This window comes from Gekko japonicus, unplaced genomic scaffold (genome assembly GCF_001447785.1).
Source record: "Gekko japonicus isolate JY-2015 unplaced genomic scaffold, Gekko_japonicus_V1.1 scaffold1553, whole genome shotgun sequence".
Classification (NCBI taxonomy): domain Eukaryota; kingdom Metazoa; phylum Chordata; class Lepidosauria; order Squamata; family Gekkonidae; genus Gekko; species Gekko japonicus.
The window spans coordinates 422,390-435,478 of NW_015160257.1; the positions used below are offsets into that span (position 1 = coordinate 422,390).

The 13,089-nt window shown below is 52.5% G+C and overlaps 1 protein-coding gene across 1 annotated transcript; it reads left to right on the plus strand.

The window, feature by feature from the left end:
- The first annotated feature begins 1,573 nt into the window (after positions 1–1,573).
- LOC107113215 (intelectin-1-like) lies at positions 1,574–12,703 on the plus strand. Its single transcript, XM_015414512.1, has 8 exons — positions 1,574–1,734; positions 6,977–7,044; positions 7,205–7,369; positions 8,718–8,965; positions 9,181–9,339; positions 10,479–10,599; positions 12,222–12,325; positions 12,448–12,703. The coding sequence occupies exons 2-8, from the start codon at positions 6,981–6,983 to the stop codon at positions 12,595–12,597; spliced, it is 1,011 nt and encodes a 336-aa protein (XP_015269998.1). The 5' UTR covers positions 1,574–1,734; positions 6,977–6,980; the 3' UTR covers positions 12,598–12,703.
- The last annotated feature ends 386 nt before the right edge of the window (positions 12,704–13,089 follow it).

Consider the following 13,089-nt stretch of genomic DNA (forward strand, 5'->3'; position numbering starts at 1 on the left):
TGCCCCCACGGCACAAGGAACCTCGCTGTGTGACTGTTAAGTCGCTCGCTTAACAAAGCAGTCAGAGAGTGATTCAGCAAGAACACAACTTTATTATTCAGCTCGAACACAACTCCAACACGGATCAACATCTGATAGCCAGAACAGCCTTTACATTGCAGCTGCCCTGCTTTTAAACATTCCCGGCTAATGTAGCCACACCCACTGTACAAATACCAACCAATAAGGTTGTTCACATAAGGACCAATTACGGATGTTCCCGCTCAGGGAGCTTGCTTGAAAGTGATTGGTTAGGTGCTTCCTGGGCTAGTAACACGATTGGATGGATTTGGATCCTAGCCCAGGATGAAGCTTAACATTACAAGTCAATGAGATGTTTCACATGCATCATGCATTCCCTGGCAGCTTTGGAATACACTACAGTGACTGACGGTAAGCTGCGGTGGCCATTTTGTTGCTGGCTCCGCCTCCCGTGGCAGCCATTTTGTGCTGCGCCCACCACTCTGTGTCAGAATTCCAACGGTGCCCATCCAGTGTTAGCGTGAGCCAGCTCACAGTTTTTTAGCCTACGGCTCACGCATTTTTGTCTTAGCTTTGGGAGCTACTGGCATTAAGAGAGCCAGTTTGGTGTAGCGTGGACTCCAATCTGGGAGAACCGGGTTCGATTCCCCACTCCTCCTCCACTTGCTGCTCCTGGATGACCTTGGGCAAGCCATAGTTCTCTCAGAGCTGTCCTTGAAAAAGAGCCGTTTCTGTCGGAATTCTTTCAGCCCCACCGACCTCACAGGGTGTCTGTTGTGGGGAGGGGAAGGGGAAGGAGTTTGTAAGCCACTCTGAAAGTCCCTTGGGTAGTGAAGAGTGGGATATAAATCCAATCTCCTCCTCCTCCTCCTCCTCCTCCTCCTCTTCTTCTTCCTCTTCTGTTGTTAGCCAGCGATTTGGCTGCTGCCTAAATTAGTTTGTTCTGGAGCCACTCTGAGAGTCCCTTGGGTAGTGAAGAGTGGGATATAAATCCAATCTCCTCCTCCTCCTCTTCTTCTTCCTCTTCTGTTGTTAGCCAGCGATTTGGCTGCTGCCTAAATTAGTTTGTTCTGGAGCCACTCTGAGAGTCCCTTGGGTAGTGAAGAGTGGGATATAAATCCAATCTCCTCCTCCTCCTCTTCTTCTTCCTCTTCTGTTGTTAGCCAGCGATTTGGCTGCTGCGTAAATTAGTTTGCCCTGGAGCCATCCTTCCTGAGCGAAGACAAAAATGTGTGAGTCGGAGGCTAAAGAACTGGTCCCACTAGAGCTAGGTCACAGTAGCTCAGCTTCGAGGGAACCCTGCACACGACCACGTGACACAACAACAATCTGTACTGTCCGGCCAGTCTCCATGCAGTGAAGCACCCCCTACAACACCCACTTACTGCTATCAAGTAAGCAGAGACTCCCGCCACCCCCAGAACCGGCCGCTCTCTGTGGCAAGGGGTGTGGGGGAAGACCACGCCTCGTGGAGGAGGAATAGCCTTCTGGCACAGGGAGTGGATGAGTCACTCGGCCACCGTCTGCCCATTGCCCTCTGGCCCCCAAGCCGCTGTGTGTCAACAGTCCCTCGGCCAACTGGGAGTTTCGATTTGCCCGCTGGTGCTTCAAGGTCCACCTGGCTGTCGATGGGAAAAACAACCACACGAAACTCAAAAAGACCAGATATCCCTTGGCGAAAGTTGCAGCCGAGGAAGCAGAGCTGCTGACCAGGTGAGTGGGGGGGGGGGTTTGTTTCTCCTGGCTAGGAGCTATAAGATGAGGTCAGTAGCAGAGGAGCACGTTAATTCCAGGGCTCCCGAAATGGGTGCCCACCCCCCACTCAGGGCTCCCCAATGTCCCCACGGTCTCAATTTTTGGTATACTGGCTAACTGCGCGGACTCTAATCTGGGAGAACCAGGTTTGATTCCCCACTCCTCCACTTGCACCTGGCTGGATGACCTTGGGCAAGCCGTAGTTCTCTCAGAGCTGTTCTTGAAAGAGCAGTTTCTGTCAGAGCTCTCTCAGCCCCGCCGACCAGACAGGGTGTCTGTTGTGGGGAGGGGAAGGGAAAGGAGTCTGTAAGCCCCTCTGAGACTCCAAGTGAAAGGCAGGGTATACATCCAATCTCCTCCTCCTCCTCCTCCTCCAATGTGATGGAGGAGCACAGAGCAGGGATCCCTGGGGGAGGAGGGGGGGTAGCTGTGAATTCCCCGCATTGTGCTGGGGGTTGGACTAGATGACCCTTGCGGTACCTTCCAGCGCTGTGTTTCTGTGACAAACCAGGACACACACCGTACCCCGAGAGATAAGTAAGGTCAGCACCCATCGTTTGCTTTGCAAAGGCCAACTTTATCCGTGCCTTCGCCTTCTTCAAGAATTCATGATAGGAGTGTCATCAAATATTGGACCTGCATCCTGGAGCAAAACTGGTGAAGAAGAAGAGGAGGAGGTTGGATTTATACCCTGCCCTTAACTCAGAGTCTCAGGGCAGCTTACAAACTCCTTTCCCTTCCCCTCCCCATAACAGACACCCTGTGAGGTAGGTGGGGCTCAGAGAGCTCTGACAGAAACTGCTCTTTTTCAAGAACAGCTCTTGTCAGAACTGCGGCTTGCCCGAGGTCATCCAGCAGCTGTGAGTGGAGAAGTGGGGAACCAAACCCAGCCTTTCCCCACACCATGTTCCCAAACTTACACCATTTTCCCAACTGACATTTTCCCCATTCAGTTACACCAATGGGGGGGTGTGCCCATAAGAAGAAGAAAAAGAAGAGATTGGATTTATACCCCATGGCCCTTCACTACCCAAAGGAGTCTCAGAGCGGCTTACAAACTCCTTCCCCTCCCCCTCCCCACAACAGACACCCTGTGAGGTGGGTGGGGCTGAGAGAGCTCTGACAGAAACTGCTCTTTTTCAAGGACAGCTCTTGTCAGAACTACAGCTTGCCCAAGGTCATCCAGCAGGTGCAAGTGGAGGAGTGGGGAATCAAACCCGGTTCTCCCCAGATTAGAGTCCGCGCACTTAACCACCATACCAAACATTATAACAAAGTTTGAATCCAGTGGCTCCTTTAAGACCAACGAAGTTTTTTTCTAGGTATAAGGTTACGCCCAGAATAAAACTTTGTGGGTCTTCAAGGTGCCCGACTGGACTCAAACTTCGTTCTGCTGCTTCAGACCAACACGGCCCCCCACCTGGATCATTCCCATGATAGTTTCCAGTTCTGATCTGGACTTTGGAGAGTCCAGGACCCCTCTTGCAGCAATCGTCTCCGGTTTTATGCCACCTGCAGTTCATGTGTGACCAAAATAGGCCTGCCTCTTGCTTGGGTTTACTTTGAGATTTTTTTCTCCCTGCATCTTTTCAGTAATGCTTTTAGGTTATCCTCATATTCTTCTCTGGTGGAACCAGGTACGGGTATTCTGCCATCGCTAATTACTTCAATACCTTTCAGTCCTTCCACTACTTCATGTTTTGTTTTTAACATTTCCTGACCAGAAGAAATTCCAAAAGGTATTTTGGTGAAGCGCCAGCGTCCAACTGGAAAGCTGAAAGTAGTCAGTTCACTGCTTTCCTCATCTAGCTTCAGTTGCCAGTATCCAGTTTGTGCATCCAATAGACTGAAATACTTCTCTCTCGAGAGCTTGTGTGTTATGTCCTCTACTGTAGGAAGTTCTGGTTGAAGTCTCTAGGGCAGGGGTGTCAAACATGCAGCCCAGGGGCCGGATCAGGCCCCCGGAGGGCTTCTATCAGGCCCGCAGTGGAACTACCTGCCTTCTGCTTCTTCTTCCATTGCTGCTGCTGCTGCATCGTCGTAGGTTTCCAGCTTACAGATACACACCTGAACAGCATACCCAAGATGGCAACAGCACAGACATTTTGATGCGATAGTTCAGAGCAAGAGGTGTCAGTTATCAGACACTGACTGATTTCGCACTAGAGTTGCCTCGCTGTTGCGCCGCCATTTGCCCCGGTTCTATTAGTCAATTTCACAGCCGAAGCTGCGGGGCTGATTTTGACCTGTGGCTTCGCCCAATTTCCTCCACAGTTTCGTTGATCCTCAAAAAACAGGATCACAAACTGCGGGGGAAATCGGGCGAAGCCGCGGGTCAAAATCAGCCCTGCGGCTTCGGCAACTCTAGTGCGAAATCAGTCACTGTTAAATAAGCAAAATATTGCAAGAGTGCTCATGTTTTAAGCATGCTTTTATTTTAAGGGGGGGGGGACCCCTTTGTGTTTGTGTCCTTTATAAAGTTTATATCTCCGCTACCTGGCATTACCTTTTATGACACACCCGGCCTGGCCCAGCAAGGACTGGACGACTAACAGCCTGGCAGGAGCTTGGCAGGCTGTTCGTCGTCCAGTTGGTGGTGATGTTGATGTTCTGGGGCAGGGCCATGGTGTTAAGGCGGCACCCTAATCGAACGCCTGGCGGAAGAGCTCCGTCTTACAGAAATACCAGGGGCCCTCAGGAGGTCCAGCACTGGGGCCAGGACACTAGAAGTCCCTCCCACTGTTGACACCCCCCCCCCAAGCACCAAGAAGACAGAGCATCCCTTGCCCCAGACCGAGAGTTCCATCTATAAGAACACAAGAGAAGCTAATGTTGGATCAGGCCAGTGGCCCCTCCAGTCCAACACTCTGTGTCACACAGTGGCCACAAATACCAGGGGCCATCAGGAGGTCCAGCAGTGGGGCCAGGACACTAGGAGCCCTCCCACTGTTGCCCCCCCCCAAGCACCAAGAAGACAGAGCATCCCTTGCCCCATAAGAACATAACAGAGAAGCTAATGTTGGATCAGGCCAGTGGCCCATCCAGTCCAACACTCTGTGTCACACAGTGGCCAGAAATACCAGGGGCCCTCAGGAGGTCCAGCAGTGGGGCCAGGACATTAGAAGCCCTCCCACTGTGGCCCCACCGCAAGCACCAAGAAGACAGAGCATCCCTTGCCCCAGACCGAGAGTTCCTATGTATACCTTGTGGCTAATAGCCACTGATGGACCTCTGCTCTTAACATAAGAATAGAAGAGAAGCCAGTGTTGGATCAGGCCAGTGGCCCCTCCCGTCCAATGCTCTGTGTCACGCAGTGGCCAAAAAATACCAGGGGCCATCAGGAGGTCCAGCAGTGGGGCCAGCTCATAGGGGGTACTTAGCTGGTGCTGAATGCCGTTCTGTTCAATACATTTTCCACTTCAGCTCTACTTCTGACCCCATTGTACATACCCAGTCCCTCACTCTGGGTTAGAAAACACTTGCAGGTTTTGTGGGTGGAGCCTGTGGAGGGCGGGGTTTGGGGATGGGAGGGACCATAGAGTTTGCCTGCCAAAGCAGCCCTTTTCTCCAGGGGGACGGATCTCTGTTCTTTAGAGATGAGTGGTCATTCCGGGAGGTCTCCAGGCACTACCTGGAACTTGGCAACCCTCCACTGGTTTGCACCACCAGGCCCAAGTTGCAGAACGACTTCTTTATTCCGCCATTTTGAACATAACCTTGCAGAGAATGGACGGCCAGGTGGGGCTTGGAGATCTCCTGGGATTACCACTGCTCTCCAGATGACCCAGATCAGTCGTCCCCCGTCCCCCCCCCCCCCGCGGGGGAGAGGGGGTGGAGGGTGGACTCTGTGGCATCATTCCCTGCTGAGGTACCTTCCCCAGGCCCCGCCCTCCCCAGGCCCCACCCACAAAACCTGCAGGGATTTCCTAACCCGGGAGGAAGGGCTTCGGTTGAGGAAGGGCTAGATAAAGAGCCAGTTTGGTGTGGTGGTTAAGTGTGTGGACTCTAATCTGGGAGAACTGGGTTTGATTCCCCACTCCTCCACTTGCACCTGCTGGATGACCTTGGGCAAGCCATAGTTCTCTCAGAGTTGTTCTCTCAAGGGCAGTCCTCGAAAGAGCTCTCTCAGTTTGGTGTCGTGGTTAAGTGTGCGGACTCTAATCTGGGAGAACCGGGTTTGATCCTCCACTCCTCCACTTGCACCTGCTGGGTGACCTTGGGCAAGCCATAGTTCTCTCAGAGCTGTCCTTGAAAAACAGCCGTTTCTGTCAGAGCTCTCTCAGCCCCAGCTACCTCACAGGGTGTCTGTTGTGTGGAAAGGAGTTTGTAAATCGCTCTGACACTCCGACTGAAGGGCGGGGTATAAATCCAATCTCTTCTGTCTTTGCCCCAAAATCTCCAGGTGCCTCCCCACCCAAAGCTGGCCACCCTGAGTGTGAGTATTCTATTGCCTCCCTCTGGTCTACCAAGGAACTGCACTCCTAATACACTGTATATTACAACACATTTCTCACACTTTCCTTTCTGCCAGCTCGGTATAACTAAAGAACTCTAGACACGTCTTGGTAAATTCTCCACAATGCAAAACTCAGATTTAAAGGCTGGGGTCTCTGTTTTGTGTGTGCCCCCCCCCCCGAGTTTGCTAATGATCTAACCTTTGCCACAGTAAACCAATTAGCTTCAAAACCCCAAATCCTGCTGTTTAAAATTCCAAATCCTCCCCTGCTGAGGTCCCTCCAAAATCCAAAGCCTGCCAATTTAATTCCCAGCAGCTGTCCCACGGGGTCTGCGAAGAAGAGGAGGAGGAGATTGAATTTATACCCCATGGCCCTTCACTACCCAAGGGAGTCTCAGCTGGGCTTACAAACTCCTCTCCCTTCCCCTCCCCACAACAGACACCCTGTGAGGCAGGTGGGGCTGAGAGAGCTCTTGACAGAAACTGCTCTTTTCCAAGAACGGCTCTGACAGAACTATGGCTTGCCCAAGGTCATCCAGCAGGTGCAAGTGGAGGAAGACTGGGGAATCAAACCCGGTTCTCCCAGATTAGAGTCTGCCCACTTAACCACGACACCAAACTCGCTCTCAAAGTCGTCCCATTGGCTTAGCAGAGGCCTGCTTCTCTACTGGAGCGTCTGGGGGAGGGTTATGACAAGGATCGGGCCCCTTTGCACGTAAACCATTTCCTGTCCCTCCCATTCAGGACCATGAAACCGCTCTGGGCCCCCCTCCTGCTGGCTGTGACTGTGTTCCCCCAAGGCCTGCTGTGTGGTGAGTGTGGGCCCTTTAGGGGCAACTGGCTACTTAAAGTGCAGCAACCCCTTCCTCCTTTCAACTGAGATGGTGAGAGGGCTGCCAATCTTTGACCGTCTTCTTCTTCTCCTCTTTGCACGCCGGCCTCTCTTTTCCCTACCTGGTCCCTCCCGGGCAGACAGTGACGGCTGCGTCACCTCCTTGAAACGGGACGTCCTCAGGCTGATGGTCAAGTGGGAAGACGCCACCTGCCTCCAGAACCAGCAAGGCCTGCCTCCGAACCTGCTCCGGACCCTGCCTCGAAGCTGCAAGGAAATCAAGACAGCCCTGGAAGGCGCTGGAGGTGGGGGGACCCGAAACGGGCACAGGAGATTGTGGTTTTTCGGATGTGTGTGTGTGTGTGTGGGGGACACACAGGGAACTCAAGGAAAGGGGAGAGGCCCTGCTTCCAGTGTGGCTCCGTCTACCCCGTCGGCTGCTAATATATGTTGGGTAATGTTGGCCACTGTGTGAGACAGGATGCTGGACTAGATGAAGGCTTCGGCCTGTATGCCCTGTTGCTGGCCAGACAGCTTGGGATGGGGAAAAGTGATCCTCCACCCCAAAATGGAAGCTTAGGTTGTGGAGAACTGGAGAGATCGCCTCCTTTTCTCTGCAGCCCAAACCGACAGAAGAGAACAGGAAATCTGGAACTGGGAGTGGCCAGTGTGGTGGCAGACGACTCCAAATGATTCAGGATGGTGAAAACCAAGGCAGATTTCTTCACGCAGTGAATGATGAACTTGTGGGACTCACTGACACAGGACGTAATGAAGGCCAACTAGCTCAGATGGCTTGAATAGGGGATTTGGGTAAATTCCTGGGTGAGGAGAGGTCAATCAATGTCTGTGAGCCATGATGGCTCAATGAACCCTCCTTTTTCCGAGGTAGTAGGACTGTGGCCTAGGTGGAGCTTAGCTTTGGTCTGGCTTAACTCTTTTGATGTTCTTGAACCTCAGAAGTGCAGCATAACAATCTTCAGTTTGTTTCCTGAACTTGGTGCTGAGGAGGGGGATGAACCATTCCTCCTGTCCCTAGACTGCATTTTGGAGGGGCTCTGTATCTCAGTTTGGCACCAGAGGCAAGACTCTGTCCCTTCTCCCGTGTCCAGGCAACCACCAGCTTTGGCCAGCCAAAACCCGAGAACACACCTGTTGCAAATGGTGGTCACAATCAGGGGTCATTTCCTGCAGGGACGCACAGGAGTGGAGCTCCGGCAGTAAAGAGCCCAGGGGGCAGGCACATGCAACAAGCCCCGCCCCCTGCTCCCAGCAGCCCTCAGTCAGAGCCGGAAGCAGCCAGGTAAATTGCAGAGGCCCCCCCCCGGCCCAAAACAGTCCAGTGGCACCTTTAAGACCCAAGTTTTATTCAGGTACAAGCTCTCCCTCCTCTGCAAGGACAGATCTGCACATTCCTCCCCCCACCCCCCAATAGCTAGCAATCCAAAACAGTCCAGTGGAGCCTGAGCGGTGGGTGTCACCTTCTGACACACGTCCGGTGACGTCAGGGGGTGTGGCATATGCAAATAGGTTATGCTGATGAGTTATGCTAATGAGCTCCTGCACCTCTTTTTCTACAAAATGACCCCTGGTCACAATTAGTGCTAGAAACTGAGTGAAGATTTTGACACAGGTGCTCTGGGTTTTCTGCAGATGGGTTGTATTTCCTGGGCACAGAAGACGGCGATATCTACCAGACGTTCTGTGACATGACCACCAAGGGAGGCGGGTGGACTCTGGTGGCCAGCATCCACGAGAACAACATCTACGGGAAGTGCACCCAGGGAGACCGTTGGTCTAGTGAGCAGACGCCCAGCAGCAACTACCCCAACGGGGAGGGCCACTGGTCAAAGAACACGACCTTTGGCACAGCCGTGGGCTCGACGAGCGACGACTACAAGGTGAGGCTCTGATCCTGTGGGCAGGCTGACCCAGGAAGGAGGTAAAAAACGGGGCTCTTCCTTCACACACTCACCGACAGAGCACCAGTTATCGTCAGGTTGGTGGAACACATCAGTGAGGAGATTCCTTCATTATCCTCGAAGCCACTTAGGGATGAGTTTGACGCTGCCTCACTTTGGGATGTGTTTTCTCCTCAGACTTCTTTGCTTTCCAGAACCCTGGCTACCATGACATCCAAGCGCAGGACTTGGCCATCTGGCACGTCCCCAACCTCACGCCCATGAGGGAATGGCGAAACGCGGCCATCTTGAGGTACCACACCGAGACGGGCTTCTTCTCTGTTGAAGGAGGGAACCTCCTCAGGCTCTATCAGGTAATGGCGGCTCTCTGGAAGACTCGATATTTGGACATGACTTTGCGTGTTGTGATTTTAGTGTTGAATTTGGCAGATTAAAACTGCCATGCTGTAGAGTGGTGGGTTCAGGGAGAAGGTGGGCAAGATCGCCTGGTCCTGCCATGCTACAACGCAATTTAAAATAGCTGAGTTCGGCTCTAAAAAGGCATTGGCATCCACAAGTTGGACCTGTGGTGGACCTCCTGGTGGCCCCTGGGTTTTGGCCACTGAATCAGGGCTCTTTTTGTAGAAAAAGCCCAGAAGGAACTCATTAGCATAATAGGCCACACCCAACAGCAGAAACTCATTAGCATATCAGGCCACACCCCTGACAGCACAGCTCATTAGCACATTAGGCCGCACCCCCATGTTACCAGAAGTGTGCTCATCCAGCCCCACCCACCTTTTGCTTCTTATTCTGTTTACCTTGTTTGTTGTCAAAACCCAGGGCCTTTTTTGTAGCAGGAACTCCTTTGCATGTTAGGCCACACACCCCTAACATAGCCAATCCTAATGAGTTTCTGCTGTTGGGTGTGGCCTATTATGCTAATGAGTTCCTGCTGGGCGTGGCCAACTTGGGAGCCAGCCGGAACTCCGTTCCTGTGCGTTCCTACCCAAAAATAGCCCTGGCCACTGTGTGTCACAGAATGTTGGACTGGATGGGCCATTAGCCTCATCCAACATGGCTTCTCTTACATTCTCATGTCTGCAGCAGTGATGCTCTGACTTCTTTGTGCTTGGTGGGGGCCACAGTGGGAGGGCCTCTGGCCCCATTGGTAGACCTCCTGATGGCCCCTGGTATTTTTGGCCACTGTGTGACACGGAGTGTTGGACTGGATGGGCCACTGGCCTGATCCAACATTGGCTTCTCTCCTATGTTCTTATTTTAACACCTACTTTCACCCTAAACTAAACTGGTGCAGGAAGCTAAGAAGAGCCTTGCTGGATCAGGCCAGTGGTCCATCTGGGCCAGCATCTGTTTCTAAAGGGTGACCGAGCCAGTTATTCCGGAGGGCCAACAAACAAGGCGCAGAGTTGGAGGCCTTCCCCGATGTGGCTTGCCTCCCGGCACTGGGACCTCTCAGCTGGTTGGCCTTACCATTTGCACTTCCTTCCAGCAATATCCAGTCACCTACGGCAGCGGCAGCTGCCCAAAGAACAACGGCCCCATCGTCCCCGTGGTCTATGATTTCGGCAATGCTGAGCAGACGGCCTTCTACCACTCTCCAAATGCCCAAAGTAAGCCTTTCTTTCCAGAGTCTGGGAAGCCCGCGTGCACACTGGGATTGCGTTTTAAAGGTTCCTCAGATGTGTCTTTATGGAATACTCATGACCCGGATGGCTGGGTGAGCCCCATCTTGTCAGACTTCAGAGGCTAAGCAGGGTTGACTCTGGCTGCTAGTATTTGGACGGGAGACCACCAAGGAAGTCCAGGGTTGCTACGCAGAGGCAGGCAAGGGCAAACCCACCTCTGTGTGTCGCTTGCCTGGAAAACCCTATGGCACGGGTCTAGGGTTGCCAGGTCTGGGCTGGAAAATACCTGGAGACTTTGGGGGTGGGTCCAGGAGAGGGAGGGGTTTGGGGAGGGGCGGGGAGGGGCCTCAGCATGGTACAGTGCCAGAGAGTCCGCCCTTCCAAGCAGCCATTTTCTCCAGGGGAGCTGATCTCTGTCAGCAGGAGATCTCCAGGCCCCACCTGGAGGCTGGCCACCCTACACGGGTCACCAGCGGGATGTCTGTAGGCACTGCGGTGCCCACCAAGTGCTTTTAGAAAGTGCTCAGCAGGGCTTCTGATTGGCGCTGCAGATTAAAAGGCATCCTGTCAAACAGAGCTTCGGCCTGGAATGTTGAAGAGTTCCTGTCAGAGTTGTATATAACCTCAACCCCTAACATTTTGTGGTTGGCCTCGCCTCCTGCGGCAGCCATTTTGTGAGTGGCCCCACCTCCTGCGGCAGCCATTTTGTGACTGACCCCGCCTCCTCAGACAGCCATTTTGCAATTGTGCACGCCACCCTTTGTCAGAATTCCAAAGGTGGCCACAGGCACACGAAAGTTGGGGACCCCTGACCTACAGGATCACCATAAGTCAACTGTGACTTGACAACACTTTCCACCAGGACATGATGGAGCACCGTATTCAGTTGTTTGTTATCAAGTACTACTGTGTTGTCCTCTCCTGGACGGCCAAGGCTAGCCCAGTCTCATCAGATCTCAGAAGCTAAGCAGGGTCGGCCCTGGTTAGTGTTTGGATGGGAGACCTCCAAGGAAGTCCAGGGTTGCTACGCAGAGGCAGGCAGTGGCAAACCGCCTCCGTTCATCTCTTGCCTTGACCTGTGTAGCCCAGTCTCACCAGAGCTCAGAAGCTAAGCAGGGTCGGCCCTGGTTAGTGTTTGCATGGGGGACCTCCAAGGAAGCCCAGGGTTGCTACGCAGAGGCAGGCAATGGCAGACCACCTCTGAACGTCTCTTGCCTTGAAAAGAAGAAGAGATTGGATTTATAACCCGCCCTTCACTACCCAAAGGTGTCTCAGAGTGGCTTACAAACTCCTTTCCCTCCCCCTCCCCACAACAGACACCCTGTGAGATAGGTGGGGCTGAGAGAGCTCTGACAGAAACTGCTCTTTTTCGAGGACAGCTCTTATCAGAACTACGGCTTGCCCAAGGTCATCCAGCCAGGTGCAAGTGGAGGAGGAGTGGGGAATCAAACCCGGTTCTCCCAGATTAGAGTCCGCGCACTTCACCACAACACCAAACTGGCTCTCCTAAGTCGGCTGTAACTTGACAGTGCTTTCCACCCTCACCACTGTGGTGTTGGGCCCCCAAGACAAACTTTCTGCTGGCCTTAAAAACCTTGTTTCCCCAGGTCAATTTGTTGCTGGCTACATTCAGTTCCGGGTGTTTAACAATGAGAAAGCAGTGTTGGCTCTCTGTGCTGGCATTAAAGCCACTGGTTGCGACACCGATATGGTGAGTAGTCGGGGCACGGATGGTCCTGAGAGGGCGGGGTAACCTTGGGAGCTGTGTGCAATCCCCCCCCCCCGCCACCACCTGGATTCCAATCAAGACTCTCCATTTCTATCTTTCTCCAGTTCTGTGTTGGTGGAGGAGGGTATTATCCAGAAAGTGCTCGCCAGTGTGGCGACTTCACTGCCTTTGACTGGAGTGGCTACGGCACACACAAGGACTGGAGTGTTAGCAAACAGTTACTGGAATCTGCCTTGCTTCTGTTCTACCGATGAGTCAGGACGGTGGCTCCTTACACAAGCATCAACAGCCGGACGGTGGAAATGTGCAGATTTTCTCCTTGATACCTTCCTGACCAATGACGTCAATAAAAGAATATGCACCGGACTCTCTTGCCTCAGTGTCGTGTCTGCCTTCTGATGGAGGGGCTGGAGTAGAGATGTAAAATTTCCAGAAATTTTGAAGCTCGGAAAAAAACCCAGTTTTTTCCCGGGTTTCCCCCCCCCCCCCCCAAAAAAAACGGAAATTTTAATAAAAATAGAAAAAAACGGAAATTTTCATAAAAATTGAAAAAAATGCTACATTAGCACTTCTTTTTTCTTTTCCAGATTGACAGTCATTCTGTTACTTTAGGAACATAAAATATGACTATGGATATTTTAACTTGGCAGGAAATTATCACAACTCGCATATTAAAAATAGAGTGTGTATCCAAACAGTTATTACAAACAGAATACCCACCCACATACAAAAACAAGACTGAAACC